The 26,898-nt window shown below is 37.6% G+C and overlaps 2 protein-coding genes across 2 annotated transcripts; one reads left to right on the forward strand and one right to left on the reverse strand.

Annotated features, from left to right (window-relative positions):
* Positions 1-5,687: 5,687 nt before the first annotated feature.
* On the reverse strand, positions 5,688-6,598 carry LOC5569396 (trypsin 5G1-like). The gene has a single exon (XM_001658441.2). The coding sequence runs from the start codon at positions 6,587-6,589 to the stop codon at positions 5,738-5,740; it is 852 nt and encodes a 283-aa protein (XP_001658491.2). The 5' UTR covers positions 6,590-6,598; the 3' UTR covers positions 5,688-5,737.
* A 10,326-nt stretch (positions 6,599-16,924) lies between these two features.
* On the forward strand, positions 16,925-23,064 carry LOC5569401 (trypsin-1). Its single transcript, XM_001658442.2, has 3 exons — positions 16,925-17,062; positions 22,115-22,605; positions 22,663-23,064. Exons 1-3 carry the CDS (start codon positions 17,005-17,007, stop codon positions 22,948-22,950), a joined length of 837 nt encoding a protein of 278 aa, XP_001658492.2. The 5' UTR covers positions 16,925-17,004; the 3' UTR covers positions 22,951-23,064.
* The last annotated feature ends 3,834 nt before the right edge of the window (positions 23,065-26,898 follow it).

Genomic DNA, 26,898 nt, shown 5'->3' on the forward strand with positions numbered 1-26,898 from the left:
GATGGCTGATATCTTGGCCTTGTCCGAAGCTGGCAGCCCCTCAGAGGTAAAAGGATTTACCTGTGCCGCCAAGGCAAAGCGTTATTACGCTAGAGCTGCTGGTGTAGCAATACATCAAAACAACTCTGCGCCTACCTTGGCCTTACCACACACGATCCGGCAAGTTTGTATCAGTCATGATGTGGAGCTGGGCCGGTCAGACCATTATGGTGATATCTGCGCTGTAGAGATAACTATAATGGGCCAGCAAACGATTTTGTTTTGCGTGTTTATTGACCAGAATAACACAGCGAAGCAAAAGAAGTTCTTCGAGTTTGTGGATTTCATGGAGGAGTACCTGAAACTCAAACTAGCTTCGGATCCCTCTAAGCCAAACAATCTCAGCGACATGACGTTCACCCGCAACAATCGGGTGGAAAACAAGAGTTATTATTCTTTTTTCTTCTTTCATCGACCGATTCTTTCGGTGCTACAGTGTTAATCAAACAACCCAAGCAGCACAGTTTGTTTCAACTCAAGGATAAAATTATCTCATGAGAAACACCTTTTAAACTAACGCATTGTTACTAGACCATGTTTTCGTTGTTAGATGAAACATAAGGTGCAACCCAACCATATTGCAACTAGAATTCTAGCTGTCATATACGTAGTTAAGTGCAACTTTCTCGCAACTGGGATGAATCTTCTTGAGTGGTGGGTATGGGAACGAAAATTGAATGCAAGTTGCGGATGATTTGAATGAAAGTTATTTGAAACATAACATTAAAACCGGCATTTTGGGAGAAGTTTCAAGAGTTTGTTTGAAAAGTTGCTGAAAACATCTTGATAAATTTGACTTCATTACTATTTGCAAAGGACATTTGCAGCAAATCTAATCGTTTCAAAAATGTTAAATGTCAAACAAGGAGTGAAATTCATGTTCATTGGAACGGCAATGAAACTTTATGAGCCTTGATATTGATATGCAACCGAACTAGAACCGGGCAAGTTACAGACGCTTTTAATTGATACGCGATTGTATCCATTTTTGAAAAGCATCGTCCCTTTTCAGTGCCACCGAATTCTGTAAAGAGAGTTATTAAGCAAGATAAATTGCATTGAACAAAGAAACAAAACTACAAACATATACCTTTCTTAAATTCACAAACCTGAATTATAACTAAATTGCAGTTATGACAATTGACTATAATACAAATGCAGCAAATTGCATGGCGTAGTTAACGTCATGCGGTCTTGTTTTGTACACAACTCCCTCTGTTTTTTTTTTTTTTTGGGCGAGCATTACCGTCAGAGCGTTTTGGGCCACCATTACCGTCAGAGAACATTTTGTTTCAAGTCCATGCAACCGCCAAGGCCCGCTCTTCGGGGTAGTCAAACGGAGCATGGTGTTTCGCCTTTCAAAAGGAGCGAAAATTCCTCGACGATCGCCAATTAATCGTCGTAGACGGTCAGTTTTAGCGGGTTGAACGAGTCTAAGCAGGGATTAAGCGTGTTGTAGGAGTCATTACATCTTTCGGAGATTGCGTAAAAGGTCGGAATAGTCGGGCAAATCAAACCAACCGGCGGTCTCTCCAAATGGCGAGAGTGGAGCTTTAATCGCCGGTTAGCTGAAAACCTCGAATTTACCGAACGGTTACAAGTGTCATTGACATTAACAATCTATACAAATTGTATGGGACTCAAAAAAAGCTAGTATTCTGATATTGTTTTCTGTTGCGCGGTAAAATCAACTGAAAGTATCCACCATTATGATTAATAAACTTGATAAAAAACCAAAGACATATGCATCGCCCAAAAACGAGAAGCTAGTAAAACTATTCCCCTACACTAAAAGCATTGCTGATAACGAGTATTTTGAAACTGTAAGTTCATCCTGGTACTTAGTAGGTTAATCATTAAAACAAATTCAAATAATTAAAACAAATCAAATCAATTCAAAACGTGGACGTTAATTTGGATTGGTTTTTACTAGTTTACAAAGTAAACTCCAGTAGAGAAACCACTTCAAACGTTTCCCACTTGAAGCCTGAAGTCGCTGAAGCTCTTAGAAGTGTTTGTTCACTGTGTACTGCACAGCAGCCTGTGTGGCTGAATTTGGCTGAAGACTCCTACGCAATGGCTGAACCAGAAAATTATAAAATCGAATGTACAGTCGGATAGCACACCCGAGAGGAGAAACACATTCCTATAACGCGCATTCCTATTACGCGCACTTCTATAAGGCACACTAGAGCGTTATAGGAGACCCAGAGCTTATGGGATTTCATCTTGGGGGTGTTATTGATTACACTGCGGAACACGTTTTTGTCTCAAGCACAAAAATACCGCTATTTACTTTATTTTGTGTTGCTTAATCCATTGCCGTTTTCAAAAAAAATGTCATAGCACATCTAGATCTGAGATATTTGCTGTTAAAAATGCAAAATTTTACTGTTTGAGCCAACTTGCATACAAGTTTTCCAATTTGTATAGCAATTTATTTGCTTAATTTGCCACAGAATTCAAACTTCATGTGTTTAACAATACTTATCAACATCAGATATCAGTTCGTGATATTTTTGATGCTCCAAAGTTATTTTTTATGGTTTATACAAGTAATTTATTTTGCCATACAAGAGAAACAAAGAGCTTTGTATGGACACTGCATGCATGTTGAAAAATTCGATTTAAACTATATTTAATCTTGCAATTTCAACCAAATTATATCTGAAATGAAAGTTTAAGTTAAGTCCTATTTTGCATGCTCGTTGGATTATATCACAAAAAAGATAAATGGTACTTTAAGTTTCATGTGAACATCAATTTAAACTGTGTTTTATACAACTTTGGCAATCTACATCAAAAAATTGTGACGTACTGGAACATTTCTGTGAACGGCATCAGATTCAGAAACTCCAAAGCTACTAGAGACACATAATTTGATCCTTGAGACACGCAAGAATGTCATTTTTGATACGCTGTGTTATCTCGTATGCCTTAAAAAAAGCACAATACTGTCTTCGGCGATGTTCCAATAGTCAGTACGATCTATCTTCAGGAGTTTAGGATTATCCTTTTAAATGAGAACATGGCCGAAAGGGACGCTTTTTCGTACCTACACTATATGAACCTTGAGGGATTTTGTAGCATATGATTTCTGTAGATCCTGATGATTTGGAAGGTTTATGTCTTCAGAGGAGTTGCTTAGTAGCTCAAGAACTTACATGAGGTGGCCATTCTGATACGGAATTACGCAACTAGGTGGCGCTAGTGAGCATGGAATTTTTGTTTTGCGGATAGCTCCGTAGCCTGACCACTTAGAAAGATGGCATCTTCGGCAAAGTTGTTCAGTAGCACAAGAGTTAACATTATTTGAGCCAAGAGATTCGAGATTTTGTCACCAGTTTCATGCTCACTAGTGCCACTTGGTGACAGTATATCGAGTTTCTTGGCTACAAAAATAATAACCCAGTAACGTTTGAAATACTTTGCCGAATAAGCCATCTTTCTAAGTGGTTAGGCTACTAAGATATCGCATAACAGAATTTTATTGTTCACTAGCGCCTCCTGGTGACAAAATCTCGAAGAGATAGGGCTCAAATAATGTTAATAATGTGCTACTGAACAAGTTTGCCGAAGACGCCATCTTTCCAAGAGGTCAGGCTCCTGAGAGATTTGCAGATCACTAGTTTCGTGCACACTAGCGTAGCCTGATGGTGTAATTCCATAACAGAATGACCACCGCATGTCAGTCGTTGAGCTACTGTACAACTCCTCTGAAGACACCAACCTTCCAAATCATCAGGATCTGTTTGCATTCTTGGCATGTTGGGGCGCTTTTTCTGACTTGCCCTATATGAACCTTGAGGGATAAGAATGTAAACTTTGTAACATATGATATCTCTATATCCTGATGATTTAGCGGAGGTCAGTCTGATACAGAATTACGCCACCGGTGTGCACAAAACTAGTGATTTGCAAATATCTCAGAAGCCTGACCTCTTGGAGAGATGGCGTCTTCGGCAAAGTGTTAGTCAGTGTTCATATGGGGCAAATCAGAAAAAGCGCCCAAATAGTTCTCGATAAAAAGCATGATTCTCAACTTGTAACGGTAGCCCTTTTTGTTATTTGTTTATTTGTTAATTGTTTATTTATTTATTGCTGTTCTATTAAAAGTTATGTAATTATATTGAAATTCATTTAATTTAATTATTCATTTAACTTAATTATCATCTAAAGTTACATGGACATTATAAAAACCGAAATGAAACGAACAATATTCAGAATTGCATGCAACTTTTCTATGCGTAGAGAGGTTAACCGCTGCTCACGAGGTTCACAGGCACTTCTCGGGCTCGTGATCCAACTTCCGAAGCTTGATTGGCGGAAATGCGCTTGGAGTGCGTTGGTGACGGTCGCTACTCCCTTCCGGCTTCGAGGCGCCGGGCGGACTTTGGCGCCAGAACGCAGATGGATGCGCGACGCAAGGTGGTGCGGAGCAAGCTTCTCGTTCTCCTTTTTGTGCGATGTACGTGCGGTTTTCTATTTTTAGGGCGAGAAAGCCGTAGCTCACGCTTGGCTTTGGCGACACGATTAGCACATATAGGACACACATAAGAAGTCATTTACCTTTGAACTCGCTGACCGAAGTTCACTCGCACAATCTCTCACCGCACAACTAGCTATCTTACAAAAGCCTACACGGGGATACGGTTAGACAATTAATACGGGACAAAGTACACTTCACGTTTTAATAACTTACAATTACAACACCACGGAAACTACACTGCTTCGCGATCCTTCTTCTGCCACGATCTGGGACAAAGTGAACGAGACAATCTCTGTGACTCCTCAGATAGGACCCTTTGGTATGGCTCCAGGAAACGGAAGCTCAACGGTCTCCGTTAATCATGTTCGTGCAACTGTAGTTATAGAAATCTCCTTCGTTTTTGGATTGTCTACCCATTTCATGCCGTTGTAAAGCCGAGCATTCAAAAGCCAACTACTTCGGGGTTCCCTAGCCAAATAACGAGAACACGAAAAGTGATTCTCGTTACAGCGCTCGCATCTACGCTGCGTGTAGCGGTTAGGGAACCCCGAAGTAGTTGGCTTTTGAATGCTCGGCTTTACGGCTTTAACCTCTCTACGCATAGAAAAGTTGCATGCAATTCTGAATATTGTTCGTTTCATTTCGGTTTTTATAATGTCCATGTAACTTTAGATGATAATTAAGTTAAATGAATAATTATATTAAATGAATTTCAATATAATTACATAACTTTTAATAGAACAGCAATAAATAAATAAACAATTAACAAATAAACAAATAACAAAAAGGGCTACCGTTACAAACTCCTAAAAGTGGGTCATACTGAGTACTGAAACTTCGCCGAAGACAGTACTGTGCTATTTTTTAAGGCATACGAGAAATTCAATAACACCCAGAAAATTATGAAATCTCATAACCCCTGGGACCCTATAACACTCTTGTATGAGTGGGTGTAATAGGAATGCGCGTTACAGGAATGCGTTTAATAGGAGACCCGACTGTATATTCGATTTTTATAATTTTTTGGCGTAGGAGACTTCAGCCACACAGGCTGCTGTGCAGTCCACAGTGAACAAATGCTTCTAAGAGTGCATTTCTTTTGTGAATATGTATTTGAAAACATGGCAGTCAAAATATTTTGAAATGTTTTAATGTTATAATTTGTTTTCATTTTATTATTATAAAGAACTACCTATTATAAACCAACGTCTACACCCCACTGGTTTCTTTGATCCATTCGCGAACGGCTGCCACCCTAGAGTATACTCCTGGATAGCCTTCCAGGGCACATCCCTTACCCCAGGAAACCACACCGACCAGCTTGGATCCCTCAACCAGCGGGCCGCCGGAATCTCCCTGGCAAGCGTCCTTGCCTCCCTTGTCAAAACCAGCGCACAACATCCGTGGGGTCACCAATCCAAACGAACTGTAAGCTTGAATACACTTTTCTTGGTTCACCGACGGAACATATGCGGCTCTCAATTCCACCCCAGTCTCTGCAGCGCTCTGGGTATTGCCCCAGCCGGAAACCTGTAGACACGATCCATCCTCGACCGGTTCATCCTGTTCCGGAAGCTCAACGGCGTAGAATTCGTCATCCAGTTGCAATTCCTCATCCAGCTCCAATAACGCAAAATCGTAATCAATGGTCGAGAAATCGAACTCCGGATGTTGAACGACACGTTTAACTGCTACCAGCTGACCACCCTGGGTATGCTTAGTGGATCCGACGCGTATGTTCATCTGTGGATCTTCGCTACTGGAGGCACAATGCGCAGCTGTCAGCACCCATTTGGAGCTGATGATGGATCCTCCGCAGAAATGTCCAAAATCTTGCTGCAGCGATATCTGGAACGGGACGTCAGCAATGTCTACTTCGTAGCCTCCGACGATACGGCCCGCAGATCGCAGGAAGGGGTTAGACCATGAACGCAAATGATGTGGACGACTCGGGAGTGCCTGACTGGTGGTCGCAAGAACGCTAGCAACTGCTAGAACTGTGAATAGCGAAGCCATGATTGACTGTGTTAGGGAGGTGAAGAATAGGGTTGAACTGTGCATTGGACACCCGCGAACAATGGCTTTATATGATTTGAACTACTCAAGAAAGGTACTTAAGGCTTCAAGTGGGAAACGTTTGAAGTGGTTTCTTTACTGGATTTTACTGTGTAAACTAGTAAAAACCAATCCAAATTAACGTCCACGTTCTGAATTGATTTCACCTTGTTGAAATAATTGGATTGTTTGTTATTATGATTAACCTACTAAGTACCAGGACGAACTTGTAGATTCAAAATGCTCGTACTTAGCAATACTCCAACAGTTTTTCATTGAACACTAAGCTGAGAAGTAGGCTCTGTTCCATTGAAGACGTAATGTCCAGAAATGGAAGATCGATGAAATTTTGGTTGTCTGCATTTCTTCCAGGAATTCTTTCATCAAAGTCTACATTAATTTTCCCATAAGTTATTCCAGAGATCCCCTCAGCAACACCTCTATGAAATCGATTTATTCTAGTTGTTCTCGAGTAGTTCCACCAGAAGGATTCTCAAGAAGTGCATTCAGAGCTTTTGCTTATTTCTCTACAAATTATAAAACAAGTTGTTCAAAATGTTCATCTACGAATATTGCCATAGGTTTTCCAGGAATACTATTAGAAAACTAAAAAATCTCTTGCAATTCTGAATTGATCGATTCCCACATTTTGTCCAGGGATTATTTACTTCAAGAATTTATATAGAAGATCCTCCACCCACATATTACTCGAGGAAGAAGAAATTCCCACTGAAGTAACTACTGATATTATTCAATATGTTTCCAGCAAAAAATCCGGATCGGTTTTTTTTCCTGGAATTTATACAAATATTTCTTCAGAGATTTTAAAAAAATGCCCAGTTACTCCTACAGGATTTTCTTTGAACATTCTTCAAGAAGCTATTCAAGAAGTCCTTCAGAAGAACCTCTTTTAACCCAAGATTGCTTTCACAGACATTTCTTCAGAAACTTCTGAAGAATTTCCACATAAACCATCCAGAAGTTCTTTGAAAATATTTTTCACATACCGTCAAAATTTTGTTTTCTTTTTAATTCTTCTTACCCATGCATGCATAAAATAAACTGATCACGTATACATCCTATGATTAAACTATCAAATTCTGCTGCAAGGAAAGTTTCGTTTTACTTAATTATTCCATATTGATAGAACATACAGCACGGCCGGCCTGAAAAATTGTTTGAAGATCATAAATTTGTTCCTAACACAAAGCTTCAATTTTCTGTTAATAAGTGGGTACAGACATTGTATATATTTGTTACATGCGGCTTCAATCTCAATGGGACCCGACCAGTGGATTACAACAGAGCTGCAACGAATTTTGTTACTTAGTTAGCTCGTTTTTTCTAACAAAATATGTTATAATTGTGGCTGGTTAGTAGTTAAAATAACAAAAATTATAACACAATTTGCTCTACACTAAACAAAATTGAAATAATTTCAACAAAAATGTTATTCATTATGTTTTAAATCAAACAATAAAGTAATCCATTTTGTAATTTTTCTTAACTAAATTATAAAAAAATTTGTAATAAGTAATTGCTTTCATTTTTTTATAACAAATTGTGTTATAATTATGTTTAACACAGCTTCTTATTTTAAGCTCGTTATTATAACTGATTTTGTTTTAATTATGTTACAATTTCCTCGATCAATTCAAAGTGCTTCTAACAAAACTGAAACAAAATTTGAAATTTGTAACAATTCTTGATATAATTGTGCTACAATTTAGTTGTAATCTACAGGCCGGGGATTTCTGAAAAGTATTTTTTATTCATCTACTATGTCTTTATTTGTCCTGATTATGGGACCCTCTTTCGTCGTGACAGCTTGTCTACTTGCAGCTTACGAATAGGAAGCTTTTGCACGGTGCTCCAACAGACCGTTATTATGAAAGAAAATTGTCCATCAAATCTGAGTACAGGGCTCGACTCCTGAGGTTATTCTGCACCTCTGAGCCAATTTTTGAAAAATCCCTAGGAGGAACTTCGAGAAATCTTGATTTGAAGGTTTTGACTTAAAAATTTATTATAAACCTCATTAAAATTGTATAAAAGTGCTCAGTGACCAGGCTGAAATTTTCTCGATTCCCAGGGCATAGAGTATCATCGTACCTGCCACACGATATACACATGCAAAATGGTCAATCGGCAAAGAAAACTCTCAGTTAATAACTGTGGAAGTGCTCATTGTAGTAGATATGAGTAAGTGTAGATAAAAATGAATGATTTTCAGTGTATATCTTTCTGGAGTGTTTGTTCTTAGAGTGCTTCGCTTTCGAACCAAATTTTAATGAGCGATGATGATGGCAATGATCATCAGTGGGAAAAGCTATGAATGTGTGCGTATCGGTGAATGCACTATTCACTTCTACTCTGATGGAGTGGATCATGCAAAATGGTACACAATGCGTGTGAGTGATGCGTGATGCGATTCGCATGATGGTCCTGTATGTGTTGGTGCATTTGAAGAGTGACACGAGGCTTAACTTAGCGAAGTATTGAAATGCAGAATCATTCTGTTAGCTATTCTAGGATCGGATGGATGCGTGTTGCGCGTCGTCTGACTGAGTTTTGGCTGGTGGCTCCCGTGGTTACGACACTCATAAGAACACTAATCTGAGAAGCAGGCTTTGTCCCAGTTGGGACGTAACGCCAGAAAGAAGAAGAAGAAGAAGAAAACTGCTCAAAACATCTACAAAAATGCTCAAAAAGGTGGCCAAACTGTTCTCAACTAATATAAAATTGTTACCATTGTTATACAGTCGAAGCTTGTTATAACGACATCGCAAGGGACCGTTATAATAGAGAAAAGTCGTTATAGAGAATGTTTATAACATTAATATACCTTTTTACCAAGGGACCGAAAAATGTCGCTATAGAGAGCTGTCGCTATAAAAGTTGTCGTTATAACGAGCTTCTACTGTAATTAGAAATATTTACAGCTGACTTAACTTCCCGGAGTGGCTTAAGTATGTTTTTTTTTATAATTTACAAGTTCAAGTTTAACTGATTGTTGTTTTCTATGTTGAATCGATTGAATGATCAAACAAATAAATTAACAATTCACAATGTTGTTATTTCGAAAAAAAAAATAAAAGGACCTTAGAATAAATGTACCACAATAATAGTTAGAAGATATGCCATGTGATTACGGTTATAGTAGATTAGAGCAATGATCAAACGCTTGTTTCAAATCTGGAATGATTTGGTTGCTCTGGTACGCTCACGTCACTATCATAATGAACATACGCGGATGTCTTCCACAGGCCCGCTGACCTTAATCTGATTGATACAACTTTTTATTCCGGCATTCGCACTAAATGACCAGCTCACTGAAGTTTGTTGTATTTTATTTGCCAAGCATCAGCGTTTTTTACAAGGCAAATTGACAATGATGTTTGATTTGGGCATGCTTGCATTCATCTTTGCTATCTTTGCATCATTATCGAAAACTGATTTACTTTTCAAAAACTTTTCAATGTTGTACGATAAAGGATCGCGAGGTGTTTTGGCGAAGTCATTAACGAAAGAATAGATCTATGATGTCAGATTACCCGTAACGCGGGTAGATCACCTTTTCGAGGTGCGTTACGGGGTAAGATCTACCAAATTGTACTCTTGCTGTATCTGTTCTTGTGAATACTTATAAGTTACGGTCAGAAGAGTATAAGAGAGTAACAAGTCACTAAGACCCACCTATTTGTCCTAAATGATGAGGAGGTCGAAGTGGAAAAATGGCTCAATCAGCATCTGAGGTTGGTTTCAACGCATGAGACAATTTCTTTCCAAGTTCATGAGTTTATCTTTCGATATCTAGGAGGGAAACGATTCCGAATAAGTGGAGTAGCAGACCTCTTAACTTCTAAAATAAGCTTTTTGTTTCAAGGAATCTAAATGTCTCATGCGATGAAACCTGTTCACAGTTTCAAAAAACGACTTTGAACCTTATAAGTAGAAGCAATAATTTGATACGCTAGAGTACCGATGCATGGTCAAAATCAGTATCATTCAACCAGCTTAGTGGCCGAACCTGATGAGGGGCGCGCTTTTGAGAGTTTAATGGTGACAAACTCTTGGTAAAGAATGATATTTGTATAAAAAACGACTACTTCATTATTTCTCAATAGTAATGGAGTAGAACGACATGCACTAAACAAAGGACACGGGTATACCACAAAAGATCAAAGAAAACTGGTCGCAGTGGTTCATCCCGAACAGAAACAGATGATGTCAGATGAGCCTTTATCAAGCAACAGTGTAGAAATTGTGTTTACCTTTGTAAGTTTCGGGACCTTAAGCTGGTTACGGGATCCGTAAATGGAGATATTCACTGCCAGAACACGTGTTTTACTATACTGGAAACATCTTTTTCACACGTCACAAGTGTTCTATGGCTTTTCAACTACATTCCCATCAACACAACTGAACCTGCTTCTTCCTCCACATGTAACCATATACGTTTGGGCAGAGTAAATGGCATTACAAGCCTATCCCAGTTGTCCCTCTTTAAAATAGTGAAACCCTGCTCTATTGCACTGCGATCAATTCAAATAAAGTCATCGTCTACAATTGGTCGGTGTTCAGACAAACTGAAACAAGTTCTTTTTCATGGTTTCAGAAAAACGTTCGCCAGTCATTCCAAATGTCTAATTGTTTGCTTTATTTGCTGTGATAATGGAACTTACCAAATTGATAAGTCGTCTGTATCAAAATGACATCGGAAAAATCAGAATTGAGAGAGTCTTTAAAGTATCTTTAGAACGCCAAAATATCATCTAGTCCGGTCTGTCTGAATACCGACCAATTAAGGAGTATATGCGAAAAAACGCAATATTGAACAGTAAATTCGGAAACTTTTCTCCTTTTCATTCCATGTTATTTTCCAAAAAAAAGTAGACACATCGTCTACAATCCTCACACTGGATTGTTTGTATCTGCTAAATTACCTTTCCCAGCTCATGTTAAGATATTACCATCTTCTATTTAAGTCTATGGTATTACCTGCCACAGCTAGATTTTCGTTTCTGACCCGAACGCGATCTATGACAGATTGACGATGAATTCTAAAACGAAGTAAATGGTATCGATAATGGTCCTAGTGATGTTGATAGTTAAGTAGTACTTATTGGAATTTTTTTTGAAGTTTTTAAAGAATTTGTTAATCTTCGAACATTTGTGACATATGACAATCATATTTTCCGTGTAGTTAAATTGGTTGTGGCTGAGAATGTAGAACATGATAACTTTTACGTAAAATGCTAAGGGCAATACCCGATAGAAAATTATACGTAAACATCAAGAGTAGTGCCAGATGTATGTACATAAAAGCAAATTTTATTAGGAAAACTAAATACGGCAGACTTTAGTGGGCTGACCACTCAGTGTGAAAGTAGAAGAATAAGCTTTAAATAAAAAATATTCAGCATTGCAAGTTTTACGTCCATCAAACATGACATCACCCAGACAACTAAAATGTACGTATAACGAAATCACCTGGAGGCTTTGTATATTTCACTTATAAGATGTCGCGAAAAGGCCTTCTACGTACAAAAGTGGAGGCGATATGCGTGCATATATTATGTGATGAATGATAACATACAATGCGAGTGTATAAATATTCTACCGAACTAACCTGTTATCTCATGCGACTTAACGTATGATAACAAATGTTGATTTGACAGCTGCTACGAAATGATTCGACTTACTTTGTACGTGTGTACGGGACGAAACAAAATGTACAAATGAACTCAGAAAAGAAGTGTTTTATGCGAGGAAACTCATCAATCTGACGAGTTTATCCACGGTGTTTTGCGGGTTTAATGTAATTAGTATGAATAAACGAGAGAACTTTAATGCGATTTCTGGTTGTCTGGGCAATATTATATATTTTTTTTAGATTTCGTTCTATTAAACTTAGCTTATTGGTTTAAGTCATGTAAAAACATTCTTAAGCCACTCCGATAATTTAAGTCAGTTGTAAATATTTCTAATTATAACATTGGTAACAATTTTATACTAGTTGAGAACAGTTTGACCAGCTTTTGAGCGTTTAAGTAGTTTTTTTTTCAAAACTTTCACGAAATTGTCATATGAAATATATTGAATTTTTAAGTCAAAAACTTCAAATCAAGATTTCTCGTAATTCATCCTAGGGATTTTTTAAAAATTGGCATAGAGGTGCAGAATAACCTCAGGAATCGAGCCCTGTACTCAGATTTGATGGACAATTTTCTTTCATAATAACGGTCTGTCGGGGTACCGTGTTTTGGTTTCTGCGAAAATATTTGAAAAAACACTAAAAGCGTCGGGAGAAATCAGATGTCAAAGTATTGTACGATATTGATCTCAAAAAGCTGTCCATTGCTCAAAATTTAATTTTCGTTGTGTTGGATCATCATTCTGTTCAAAAGTGCCCTTTAAAAAGGTTTCTTGTATGCCTAAGTAAGCAATTGGAAAGGGCCAAACTTTTTCACCTGATTTTTTTTTAATAATGTAATCGAAACATGGCAACATGTACAAAAAAGTCTTGTATGGATGACTTGTGGATAGTTACCTAAATTGTTAAATTAAAATACTGAAAAAAAACTTATTTATAGCCTACACTGAAAAAAAAATCAAAACATAGAGTCGATATTAAAAATAATCATATTTTATTTTAATCAATATTTGTCTCAAGATAGGTAATTATGTTAATAATCAGCCATGACATTTAAGGAAACAAAATTTTTCTTGCAAAAACTTTTTCTTGTCTTGAATAAAAATTTTAGCGTGTCATTTTCAAACAAAACTAAAATAGTGAAAGTCACATTTATCAGATTTCAATGAAGCTAATTTCGGTAATTTAAAGCAAACTGACAAAATTGACACGCTTAGTGAGCGTGAGCTTCATTGAAATCTGATAGATTTGACCTTCACTTGTTTAGTTTTGTTTGCAAATGACACGCTTAAAAAATATATTTAAGGCAAAAATAGTTTTTTTAAATACGTTTTTTCTTAGAGATGCCCATATTGCGATTTATTAAGGTGAAGATGAATCGAAGCCAAAGTTTAAATTTTCAAGAGCACGGATCTGGAGAACCAAACATCCGTTTGAGCTGAAAACCTAATCGATTGGTCACCACCAGCTCAATCGGATGTTTGGTTCTCCAGATCCGTGCTCTTGAAAATTTGAACTTTGGCTTCGATTCATCTTCACCTTAACATACTATTTTATTCTTGCCTTGCAATAAGCAATAAATAGGTAGGGTAGGTGTACCAGTTATGGCCATAGTGGTTCCCTATTTCGCCATACGTGATAATTTGACTGTCTCAACATTTCGGAAAGTTTTTAAGTGTTTTAGCAGTAAGATATAGGATATATCTTGATGTTAAAATATTCAAAAAGATTAAAAATGTGAAAGCTATCCGAATTTTGCATATGGCCAAATAGGGAACCACTATGTCCATAACTGGTACACTTTCCCTAGATGAAAAAAAACAAATTTAGTACTAGGGAAAGTGTACCAGTTATGGACATAGTGGTTCCCTATTTGGCCATATGCGAAATTCGGATAACTTTCACATTTTTAATTTTTTTGAATGTTTTAACATCAAGATATATCTTTAATCTTGCTGCTAAAACACAAAAAAACTTTTAAAAATGTTGAGACATTCAAATTATCACGCATGGCGAAATAGGGAATCACTATGGCCATAACTGGTACACCTACCCTATACCATTTATTTCCACTAGAGTTTGTATCCTTTGACAGATACGCGTATTTCGACCTCAACTGTAAGGCCGTCTTCAGTGTCGTGTACTAGACTCGACTTAAAGTTTAATTTTCAATGAATCAGATTATTTGCTCAATGCAAAATCCCTGTCATGCTGTCCTCACGTAAAGATTCTGGTGCATACACCCACCTACAACATCGCAGCAGGGGCAGCACACCTACCAGACGGTAATCGTCTTCGTCGCAGACAGCAAGCAACCACCTTTCACCAGACGAGACGGCCATCGATGCCAGAGGCCTTCTGATGCGTTTGCGCTTCTCTGCGCTCATCCATTCCTGTGAAGCACGGTGAAATTTTTGAAGAAAATGTAGAAAACTGAAACCGTTTCGTTCGGATTGTATTTTGGGTCCGCCTCCTCAACATCCACCAACCCTTTTGCACTGAGAACCGAAATTCGTAACCACTGAATCCGATTCCCGTCGTGAAGAGACCGAATAGACGGACGAATGCCGTTTTTTTCGCCCATCACGAACGAACACATCCGCTACGAACAACGGATTTAGGGGGGATAATCCCCATCACGACGACGCGACCGGGTCCGAAAGTCGGTAGTTCCCTCTTTCTCCGTGGGGGGTTCGTTCCGTCTTTTTCTCGAGATTTCGTAAATCGTCCCCAAGTAGCCGAGCAGCATGGTCCGAAAGAGGATTTGCTCGCTCGGCGTCCCCAACTCTAGCGAGGGACCGGCTTAATCCGTTGGCCATTCACGAGAGAGCAGCAACCCTTTGGGGGCCATTGACTGGAGTGACGACCACTAGCTGCTACTTGTTCGTGTCGTCGTCGTGTCCGCGCGTATAAGACCGGTGCGGTTTTACGGCTCACGCCGCTACCGAAGGCACATGTCGGGTTGGAGGTGTTTCACGGTGGAGCCGAATGGGAGATTGCGATCGGTGGTGGTTGGGGATCCGCGAATCAAAGTCAGTGCACGGCGGTCGCTTCCACCGCGGTTGGGGATGGGTAACACTAGGCAACACTGGTTCATGGATTTTTATAGTTTGCAATCAACTCAATAGATTTTGACACGCTGACATCGAGTCTGGTCTTGGAATTTTCGTAATACGAACAGTTAAAAAAAAGGAATTTACTCTTACTCAAAAATTTTCATATTTTCATGGTAATTTCACATTTTTGTTCTACAACAAATAATTACATCTGTTTATCGAAATCCGTGCTTAGAATGTAGTAAATATACATCGATTAGCTCATTCAAATCTTGAACATTTTTGTATCACGTAATTTTTGTCCGGACAAGTGTTATTTTACACAAACTTCTATATTTTCTAAGCAACATAATTTTTTGATGTACAAGTCTTGTCAAGTTTAGTCTGCTAATGTACAGCCACTACTTGAAAACAATAGAATTGCCAACTTCTACCATTTTTCTTTTCAACATACCTATAAATTATAAAACTAATTCCATTGTTGAAGCAAGAGGCATTGCAATACCAAAATGTGAAGTAAAATTCGAATCCGTGATTTTAGCCGATGATCTTAAACTCTCGATCCGTCTTAAAAATGTAAGAAGGAGGCAATTTCAACGCACTCGCGATCCTGCTATGAAAATGATATGTAAGGATCTGCTGAAAGAAATTAATAAAAAATGTCTCGATGATCAACAAAAAAATTTTCAAATATATCTTCTCAACTGGACCCTGGCTCTTAGCCCTTTCGGAAATCATCGAAATATTTGAAAACAAATCCAGAAGCAAACTCCAGCTTTGAAAGAGGAAAACAAATTATTACTAACTGATTACGAAAAACCTCAAAAACTTGCTATGCAGTTTGAAAATGGTTTTTGAAAATGCCTGGGAGACTAGAAATTTATGAATATGAAAGCCCTTAGCGATAATAACATTTTTATATTCTTATCAAGAAACTTCCAAAAAGTAGCTTATAATTTATAGCTATATTAAACAAATGTTTCCAGTTGGCACATTTTCCTGACAAATGGAAAAATGATAAGGTTGTACCAATTTTAAAACCAGACAAAAATCGTGCAGAAGCTTCTTGCTATCGTCCAATCAATTTGCTTTCCTCCATCAGTAGACTTTTTGAAAAGGTAATTTTGAACAGAATGATGGTCCACATCAACGAAAATTCAATTTTTCGGATCCTGTCAAACTGCTTGAACCAGTGTTGCCCAGTGTAATCGATCGGACACCTTCTTCGAGTGTTATTCTTTTTTGTCTGTCTACCCCTAACCTACCTCAACGTTACGGTTGCCTTCTGGTCGTTATTTTGTCTGCTTGTTGGAGCAGCCTAGAGAAGACGAGAAATCATTGGAGCCTAGTAGTCCGAGGAGAGCGAAATAGTGAGAGTTGTATTGGGACTCCTTCGAATTGGACGGATGGTGATGTAACACCATTACCGTCTGAATGCTTTTAACTCCGTTAGACTAGGACTGGGGAAGACATGTTTAGGAATGCGTTTTGTCGCGATGAAACAGGTTGGGATTAGAGATAACCTATAAATTACCTATGGAGATATGCAATTGGCAAATGTGTACATTACTAGTTAATGAACCTTAGGAACCTGGGATAGCTTATAAATAGGACTCCAACGGGATCTAACTGGTCAGTTCTTCGGCAAAGGTTTAGGTTTGAATGGAAGAAGATAGAATTTGTACATTGAGTTCTTTTGGCTTCATAGAATGGAAAGGATTCAAAAGATTATTGTGTTGTGTTTAATTTTAAGTGTTTCCATAGGTGGTAATGTGATTTTGCATTAATGTTAGCCATTAGCCAGCAGATATTGATTGGAATTTGTTTATTTTAGTGATCCAGTTAAAAAAAAATTAAGTTACACACCTACATTTTGAAACTCCAGAAGCTACTGTGAAAGTCTGAATAGAATCAATCAAGTCTAAAGGGGAGCTTGGAGTTTGTATGAAAAAAATCGATGAAATGTATGGGAAAGATTGTCCCATTAATATGTTTGGTGGCGCGAGTTATTTTTTAGTTAGTGACTTGAAGATTATTCAAACGATGAACGAGGTACTGCAATATGCGCAATGGCGAAGACAGAGGCTCTGTCAAACTCTGGGAAATTTGAAATTAAGCATTTGTCAAAACGAAAAAAGCTGTTTTCTCAAAAAACGACAACAAAACTGGAAAATAAAAAACGTTCGTTGCTTCTCTTCGTACACTACTATTAACAGACGTTCTTTTTTCGTGGTTTGTAACCTACCGAAAGAAAACTATCTTTACCAACTGTTGCAACAGGAATTCTTCTAAATATGTTTCACAAATTTGTCTATGCTTTCCCTCATATTCCCTTCCGGGAATCACGCTCAAAATACCTTTAGGGATTATTTTAGGACTTCCCAGGAATCAACCTTCGATGTAGTTGAGGTTTTTTTGTTCAATTTTACACAAATCGCCTTTTTCTTTTTCTACACATTTCAATTTTTTGAAATTTACAAGATATTTTTCCAAATGTTGCTTTTTCCAGGATTTTGCAATGAATATTACAATAATTCCCCTAAACATGCCCCCAAAGAGCACTTCTCTGGAAATTCTTGATGAAATGCAACCTTAGCCTCGACGAAACTTTATCATCAAACACCCCTGAGAATTCTTCAAAGAATTCTTTTAGTGGTTCGTCCACTATTTTTTCATCCAAAAATTACGTGAGATATCAGAGTTTGCTCAACAATACCACCATGATTGTCTGCCTGAAAATTCTCAGGAGCTTGAAGTGATTAATTTATCTAGGGCGAATTGAAATAATATGCATATTATCCATGGATAAACATAATCTTGCAATAGTAACCGTTCTTCTAAAGACTTCTCATAAATTTTTCCAAGCCATTTGTAAAAAAAAAAACTTTACAGATTTCAGAAATTGAATAATAAGATTAATCAGTGATTTAGGGGGCCCAGATAGCCGTAGCGGTAAACGCGCAGCTATTCAGCATGACCATGCTGAGGGTCGTGGGTTCGAATCCCACTGGTCGAGGATCTTTTCGTAAAGGAAATTTTCTCGATTCCCTGGGCATAGAGTATCTTCGTACCTGCCACACGATATACACATGCAAAAATGGTCAATCGGCAAAGAAAGCTCTCAGTTAATAACTGTGGAAGTGCTCATAAGAACACTAATCTGAGAAGCAGGCTTTGTCCCAGTTGGGACGTAACGCCAGAAAGAAGAAGAATTAATCAGTGATTCCTTCGAATATTATCGGAGGAATCGCGCAGTAATCATACATTTATTTTTCAGGATTTAGCCAGGAATTGCAATAAGGAAACCACTTAGCACTGCTCTAGATATGAACTGCCTAGAAGGATTAGTAATAGTACTGTGGTGGTTAAAATAGGAAAGTTAAATTAAATTGGTAGATTTTCTTTTGTGCCTGTAAGTAGAGATTAAACGTTCTAACTGAGCATCACTTAACGAATCAGTGTGGAAACAGACAATGAACGTAAAAACTGAACGAAGGTTTGCATTCACCAGAGGCGCTTCCACGTTCGAAACCATGGGTAGGACAAACGTTGGCAAATATTTTGTGCACAGCTGAGCTAAGAAGCTAATAAAACATTTTAACCGTGGACTGGAAATTGAAATTTACTGTGTTTGAGGAGCTCAAACGCAAAGAGGTTTCAGTGACATTTTGGTCGGTTTTAACTTGAGTTGAGTTGAGGAAATAGGTATTCTAACGATAACAACTGCAAATGTTTTGTCCGCTCAATTCATAGGAAATTTATCCAAGAATAGGATACCCCAAGAATTCAACCTGATTCCTCCAAGATTTAATCCAGTGATATATAAATCGATTTCCCTGAAACATCCTCCAAGATTCTCGATCAAAACGTCTTCTTATATTCAATCAATAACTTTTCCTCTAATTTCTAGGGATTTCCTTAATAATTGTCATTTGGGATTTTTATAAAAATTGAACTAGGGTGTTCTTCAATAATACCTTTAGCAATTACTCCAGAGATTCTTTTTAAGATTCCTACAGAAATTTATCCAGTAATTCTTTGAGATTTTCTCAAGTAAGTCTTTAAAGTTTTTTCAGGTTTTTTTCTAGGAATGTCTCCAGGGAAATGCCAGGGAAATTTTCTCGAAAAAAATACTGTTTAGTTATTCATAAAAACTGTGTATGTCTTCAATCAACTGGATCTCGTTAGTATTGCGCAAGATTTTCCAAAGGAATTTCTCGAAAATCATTGGCTAGAATCTCTATAGAAATTTGTGTAGGAATTGGCGGAAGAATTATTGGAAAAATTTCTGTAATACTTGTGTGAAAACTTAAATAAACTTTTGAAGATGGCATGTCACTTTTTTGAGAAACTTATTATGAAATATTTGATGAAATTGCAATTCATCAGAAATCTTTGGAAGATCTCCTAAAGTAACAACTGGAGAATTCGGTTGAAGGATTAGTGAAAAAATGTCTGGAGGATAGTTTTGAAAAAAAAAAACAAAATAATACCTGAGGAAATTTCTGGAGGTAGTAGCTTTGGAGTTCGCATGGATTTTCAGGAGCTAATTCTGGAAATATCATTCTTAGCATCCTTTGAAAATCGCTGGAAGAATTTCTGGGAGAATTGGTAGAGAAATATCTAGAAACACTCCTGAAGAGATCGCTGTAGGAGACCCTGAAAGTATTCTAAATAAAATTACTATGATAATTTCTGAAGCTTTTCCTCGGAGAGTCTGTGACTAAATAATTGAAGAGCCTGTTGAACCCGTTATAATCTCTCGAGGTTTCTTTGGAGCCTGTACAATTTTGCATCAGGACTCGTTACAAGCAGAGTAAGGAAAAAGAGACTTTAGAGACAATTTTGGTTAAAATATTTACCATAGAGACTTTCTATTAAAAATAGAGAATTGCAATTAAATAGAGACCATATTCTGTAGAAATTGCTCTGATAATTTTCAAGAGACTCAGCAATGCTTTGATAGATTCTATCAAGAGTGATCACACGTTCAGAAATCGCTAGCACCATCACACTTGTTCTGTGTATAATACGATGCGACTGGTATTAGATTAATCCATTACTTCATCCAAAGATTCTTTAATAATCTTCTGATAATTATCTATGGATGTTTCAGAAACTTCTCAAGAATTGCTTCCAAATTTGTTCCAGAATATAGACGGGTTTGGCCATAGATATTTTTAAGAAACCATGCATTGATTAATTCAGAAACGCTATAGAGGACTCCATTTGGTTTTTCAAACAGTTAAAGAAGTTTCTTGTAGAAATTATTACAGTTTCAATTAGCAGGATTTTCACTATAGATATTCTTTATCGATCTTCTCACGAGTTAGAACTTTTGGAGGTCATGCGCAAACCATGTCACGCTTTACTAAGCATGAGAATAGCATGAAAAACCTTATCATGTCTTCCATCCTCCATAAGAATAAGTACGACGTTGCAACGTATTGATCGAGTTTTTATGTATATTGAACAGATGATAAATAATTTAGTTTGTTTTCAAACTTTTTTGCTGATCTAGCTTTTTTTTTGTTGGATCGTGGGTAGCACAATCCCTTGACTGGTATTTTTGTGCCTAGTACATGTCCTACCTGTCCTACCCATTTCCCGCGCCACTGATTCACATCAAACGCATGCAATCGTGCTGTAGTCGTAAGATGCGATTATGTAGATATAGATGCGGTTTTGCGATTATGTGTGTGCAGTCTTGGTCAGCAAGAGTCGGTGGCTTGATTTGAAGCGTATAGATTCATTATAATAATCATTGCAGTAACGGAGAGATGTAAATTCTAACCTATGATCGTTTTTTCACTACAAGTTCTTCTTTTAGGCATCCAATATTTATTTCTCGAATCATTTGAATAATATGCTCAAAGTAGTTTTTAGCATTGCTATAAGTGCTTCGGGTTTATATTGGTTTTCTTTTGGAAATTTTGCAGAAAAACTTGTTGATGTGATATTTTTTTATTTCTTCTTAACCTTTCACCAAGTAATAATAAAAACAACTTCCACTCATTACCTCAAAAATAGGTTAACGCACGAACCCCCCGAATCAAGAGGAATGAACTCACTTTTGAGTACTTCATTTTTTCTGTTTAGTAGAATTCAATGGCTTCTTCTTCATCTTCTTCTTCTTGGCATTGCGTTCTCACTGGGACAGAACCTGCTTCTCAGCTTAGTGTTCTTATGAGCACTTCCACAGTTATTAACTGAGAGCTTCTTTGCCAAAGTTTCCATTTTCGCATTCGTATATCGTGTGGCCCATATACTATATGCCCAGGGCAGTCAAGGAAATTTCCATTACAAAAAGATTCTGAACCGACCGGGAATCGAACCCAGACACCTCCAGCATGACTTTGTTTTATAGCCGCGGACTTTAACCACTCGGCTAAGGAAGGCCCCAGAATTCAATGGTATTATACTGAATTTGGTTTTCATTTATTTACAGATATTGCACTGATTTTTCAAAGATTTATTAACTTCTTGAAGCCTTCTTGAAGCCTTCAAGTCACTAACGTTAGAAATACATTGAGTACGGCGCAACGTATGATCGAAAAAGTAGTTGGAACAATTATTCCAATACATGTGGTCGAAGAACTTTATACAAATTTCAAGCTCAAAAAAAAAGCTCATTGGACCCCCTTTTATACTTGATAAATTTCATTCATATTTTCACGTTAACTTCTGATGTTTGGGGTGAAAAAATCTAAAGGGTGTAACCTAAGACTTTTGCGCTTTGATGATCATGAGCCTCCCTATTAATCATGTTCGGAATGGCAATCATAGTGGTATCCCTCAACAGTATTATTCTCTTTACAGCCTGTTCTGACCAAGCAAAAAACTCAACAGCAGACAAAATCGTCGGAGGAGTGGAAGCCAATCGATATGAGTTCCCGTACCAAATCTCTCTCCAGTGGAACCTGGGACCGAACTACTCCCGCGCCCCAATCCACTTCTGCGGAGGTTCGCTCCTGAACAAGAACTGGGTCCTTACGGCGGCGCACTGTCGGGTTCGGTACACCAGACGAGGCTGGATCGAGGTAGTAGCCGCAGAACACGACACCACGGTAACGGATGGCGACGAGCAGCGGCGAAAGGTCATCAAGTATACCAACCATCGAAGCTACTGCGGAGGCGTCTGTCCGTTCGACATCGGACTGATCCTGGTTGACAAACCCTTCGAGTTGAACCGGTTTGTCAAGCCGATCAAGCTGCCGAAGCAGTTCCAAAAGTTCTCTGGAGATTGTGTTGCGTCCGGATGGGGCTCGACATCGACCACCGAGCGGCCCATGTATCCGAAGCGATTGATGGTAAGTTGAATGCAGTTTCCAGGTGTTCAGTTTTCAAAACTGTCGTTTATACTTCAGAAGGCAGTGTTGCCGATAGTGGAGTTCAAAACGTGCTACAAAAACTGGGTCCAGGAAGGGGATCCGGATGCGCTGTCGAATGTGTGTGCTGGACCGCAAGATGGATCCCGAAGTGTATGCTCGGGAGACTCCGGTGGGCCTCTGGCCAAGTTCGACGAGAATGGAGAGAACCCGGTGCTCGTTGGAGTGGCTTCGTGGGGAACGATTCCATGTGGCATGGAGGAAAAGCCGGCTGTGTTTACGAACGTAGCAAGCTATGTGGATTGGATTAAAGAGAATATGAGATAATAAAGAATCGTATCACAACTCCTTTTTAGCCAGGTGTGTCAAGTAGAACAATATTATCACAAAAAATAGGCATCGCTAGATCTTTCACCACTTAAAAATAAAGATTTTTAGCTTTCATTTGATGTGTTCCCCAAAAAAAATCCACCGAGGAATTCCGAACATTTTTTTTAGCTTAAATTTGAATGAAGTATATTATTTTCAAACATAGTCATGATAAAAAGCAGTTTTTTTTTTCAAGCTTAATGGTAGCCCAAATTTCAAATGAAAGTTGATATAACAAAGATATATAAGATTACATGATGTAATGGACATAACTGTTCTGTATGATCTATGGCCCAATGTCAGCAAAAAATCAAGTTTACTTAAACAGCACCTTTGGGTGCCGTCATCAAGCGTCGCTTTTACTAAGATGTCAGCAAGCGACCTTTAACCGAGATTTGTAACAGCTGAGATCGGTATTCTGATTTAAGTCTGTATGTATTTGATTCTAGTGTATAACTGTTTCTTTTAATGTTCAGAATAGATGATTTTTTTTCGTCTGCCTGGAATTACATCTCTATTGAGACAAAGCCAGCTTCTTAGATTAGAGTTCTTCGGTTACTCATTAACTGAGAATTTGATTCGCCAATCGTTAATTAATGTTTTTTTTTTATATTGTCGGTATGTATGAAAAATATTCTCTACCAATGAGACCGATTCAACCATCCTGAAAAAACAACGTAATTCATAACAATTTCACGTAGCTTTTCCTACAATTACATAATTCAGTGTAAAATTCCGTACAAATTCAAGCTGAAAAAGATTGATACGAAATAGAGCTCTTTAACCGTTTTTACAAATCAATAGGGGTATTCACTTAAAATTGGGTAAAGTAGCGTAAAACTGAAACCGCGTATTGATTGTAATGACTTATTTCAAACGAAATATTCCCATTTTGACACTTGAGAACGAAATTCAGCTGTTTATGCGTCGGGTACAATGAAAATTCGTTACCTTTACTGTTCAATTTTTACCATGTTATAGTGAATGCATTGGAATATATTGGATACGATGGATCAATTTAAAGTCTTAAATAAGATTTCACGGATCAATAGTGATAAAATATACCATTTTGTACTGGACGGGTGATGTTGGAAGGTTGGAGATTGAAAGTAAATAGCAGTGATGTGCGAAGATTTTTGTTTTCGACCAAACGTGCATATAAAACTTAGATGAACTATTGTTGTTTTTTTTTTTTTGTCTAATTAAATTTTCTTTATTCTCCTAACTAATAAACTTCAATTTCTTACAAACTTATAAGTTCGTAAACGCTTGAAGCTTGTATTTGATACCGATTTCGTGTTTAGGGCCCGCTTAGCTCCAAACGATAAACGGGCGGCGAAATTTCCGCAAAAACGTATAGGCTTTCAGACTGAAAGTTTCAGCAAGGTTTTCAATTTTGTTTATTGGTGCTCTATATATATATAGAGGTATGTGCAGAAGAAAGAATTATCTTAGTTTTACAAATTAGTAATTCAGTGGATAACCGCCTGCGATTAAATTTTTCGATTTCATCCAGCAACCACACCGGTACTTTCCCAGATCCTATACAAATCAACCCAATAAAATATCTGATAAAACTCTTGCGAACAGCACCCAATATCAGAGGGTAACAGTTGTTGCATCTGGTTCTACGAAGCCTTTCCGAATCGATCAGTAGTATGCAAATGGCTACTCATAGAGCCTGAATCTCCGGAAGTCATTATTTAGCCACAAGCATTTCTCCGCTAGAATTAGAAAAATAATGCATATCTTGAATTACAGAATGTTGATAATTCTCTTTCAATTTCCTCTAATTTACTAAAATGGTGAAAATCCATGAAAACCGATGAAATCAACGAATTCTTATGTAATTGTTTTGTTGACATTTGTTTTGTTATCATCACCAAGGCGCTCTTGGATACCGAATTTCAACAATCTGAAATGTTTCATTTGCGGTTGAGGCTATGCCGTGAAATGTTTAAAATTACCAATTATACACACTTTACGCGGGGATTTACGCCATTAAGTGAATACTCTTAATAACACTTGCTGCTGTGTTAATATTTTCATATTTTTCACAATTAATATGATATACAAACATACTTGATTTACTATCAACATGGGCGTAAATAGCCATCAGTCTTCGGGGGGGGCAAGGGCCCTTAGCATTGGAAGTTCCCAATACTTGTTTCGAAAATGTGTTAAACGATTACAGCAGCACAAGTTCATACAAAGGTAGAACATAACCTCAAAAAAATGTCCAAAATCGTTTGATCATTATGTGTAGTGCACATTAGTAGCATTTAATAATTTTGGTATATTTTAGCAAGATAACGTTTTGTTGTACACAATCAGATGATGTGACATAGAACTCAAATGAAATTTAATGATTTAAAATAAAGGAATCCACGTTCACCCACATTAATTCTGTTTGAGTTGTAAAAAGTGTTCTTTTTTATGAAAAGTAGTTGAACAAACAATGTTGCAAATGGAATTAATTCGAAATCAGTTTAAAAAATAATAATTGTTTTTCAAAAGTGTATTGATTATTTATCAATAATTTCTCAATAGTTTACGCAAATCGTGAATTTGAATTCAAAAATAGTAACATTCTGAATTATTGGGTCACCAAGTGGCTCGGTACAGCTAAGCTACCGAAGTAGTAAAGTACTCGTCTAGGATTCGAGTCCCATCTGAGCACGTACATGTAGGGTCGTATCCGGAGCGGAACAGCAGAAATACGGAGAAACAGAATCGGCCGACGAATTGGTCAAATAAATTGAATCACCACCTTCACTGCACTCAAACACGTCTTTATTACACAACGGTTTTTTCTCGAATCTCTATTACACATTTAACAGCCTACTATGCTATTTTCTTCACGTTGCCCCTAGCAACGGTCGGGAGCGTAATTACACTGGAACAAAACATCTACCTATTCTTATGATTATATAATCAAGTTCCTACAATCCCACTTTTGCTTTTTTATCGGATTAGTGTGCAATATAATCTTTGAAATGATGCGGTTCTATGCGAATCCTCTTCCTTGTCCTTTGATTTTCATCTTCGTTTAATTCTAACTGTATTTCGTCTGTTTTATTATTCCCATCCTGTACTTGCAAGTCCATTTTCCAGCTTCTGTAACATTATTGCTTTCCGTTTTCTTTCCCACTCGTTTGAGATGACTAAAGTTCCTTCTATATTGTTTTCCTGATTCCATAGATTCTACCGTACAATCACTACCTTCTCTACGTTTTACAATATATTCCTCCTTACAGAAATCTGAATCCAACTTATTCGTTCTTTTCATTCTTTTCATTAGCACAATATCTCCTACCACAATTTCGCTTTGCTTTGCCTTTCTCTTGCCTTCAGCATACTCCTTTCCTTTTTCTTTTTGAACCAAATCATTGTCTCGAACTTCTTCATAATCCAAACGGTACATCGGAACATGAGGCAGTTTGTTTCGGATGCGTCTACCAAACATCAGTTCGGCCGGAGACTTTCCTGTTGTCGAATGATTTGTTGAATGATACACCAGTAGATATTGACTTAGCTCTTTCTTCCAACCTTTGCCTAGTTCCTGAGATATTTTCAACCTTTTTAATATAGAACGGTTCTGTCTCTCTACCTCACCGTTTTGCTGCGGCCAATACGGAATTGTGTTTACTAGCTTTATTCCATTTTCACGACAAAATAGTTTCAGCTCTTCACAGTGTACTAAGTTGAGGTCCGTTGTCAGCTCTAAGTGTATTCGGAAATCCATATCTGCTGAAAACTACACTTAGCTCTTGGATGGTATCATTTGCAGAAATAGTATTCATCTCTTTCACTTCTATGAATCGTGAGTAATAATCCACTACTACCAACAAATATTGACCTTCCGGTAGAGGACCCATGAAATCTACCGCAATATCCTCCCAGGGT

The sequence above is a fragment of the Aedes aegypti genome, chromosome 3 (assembly GCF_002204515.2).
Source record: "Aedes aegypti strain LVP_AGWG chromosome 3, AaegL5.0 Primary Assembly, whole genome shotgun sequence".
Classification (NCBI taxonomy): Eukaryota; Metazoa; Arthropoda; class Insecta; order Diptera; family Culicidae; genus Aedes; species Aedes aegypti.

Coding starts and splice junctions, on each gene's coding strand:
- LOC5569396 (XM_001658441.2), bottom strand. CDS start 6,589: ATGCACAGTTCAACCCTATTCTTCACCTCCCTAACACAGTCAATCATG.
- LOC5569401 (XM_001658442.2), top strand. CDS start 17,005: ATGGAAAGGATTCAAAAGATTATTGTGTTGTGTTTAATTTTAAGTGTT. Junction 17,063..22,114: donor TTTAAGTGTTTCCATAGGTG/GTAATGTGATTT, acceptor TTCTCTTTACAG/CCTGTTCTGACCAAGCAAAA. Junction 22,606..22,662: donor TGTATCCGAAGCGATTGATG/GTAAGTTGAATG, acceptor TTTATACTTCAG/AAGGCAGTGTTGCCGATAGT.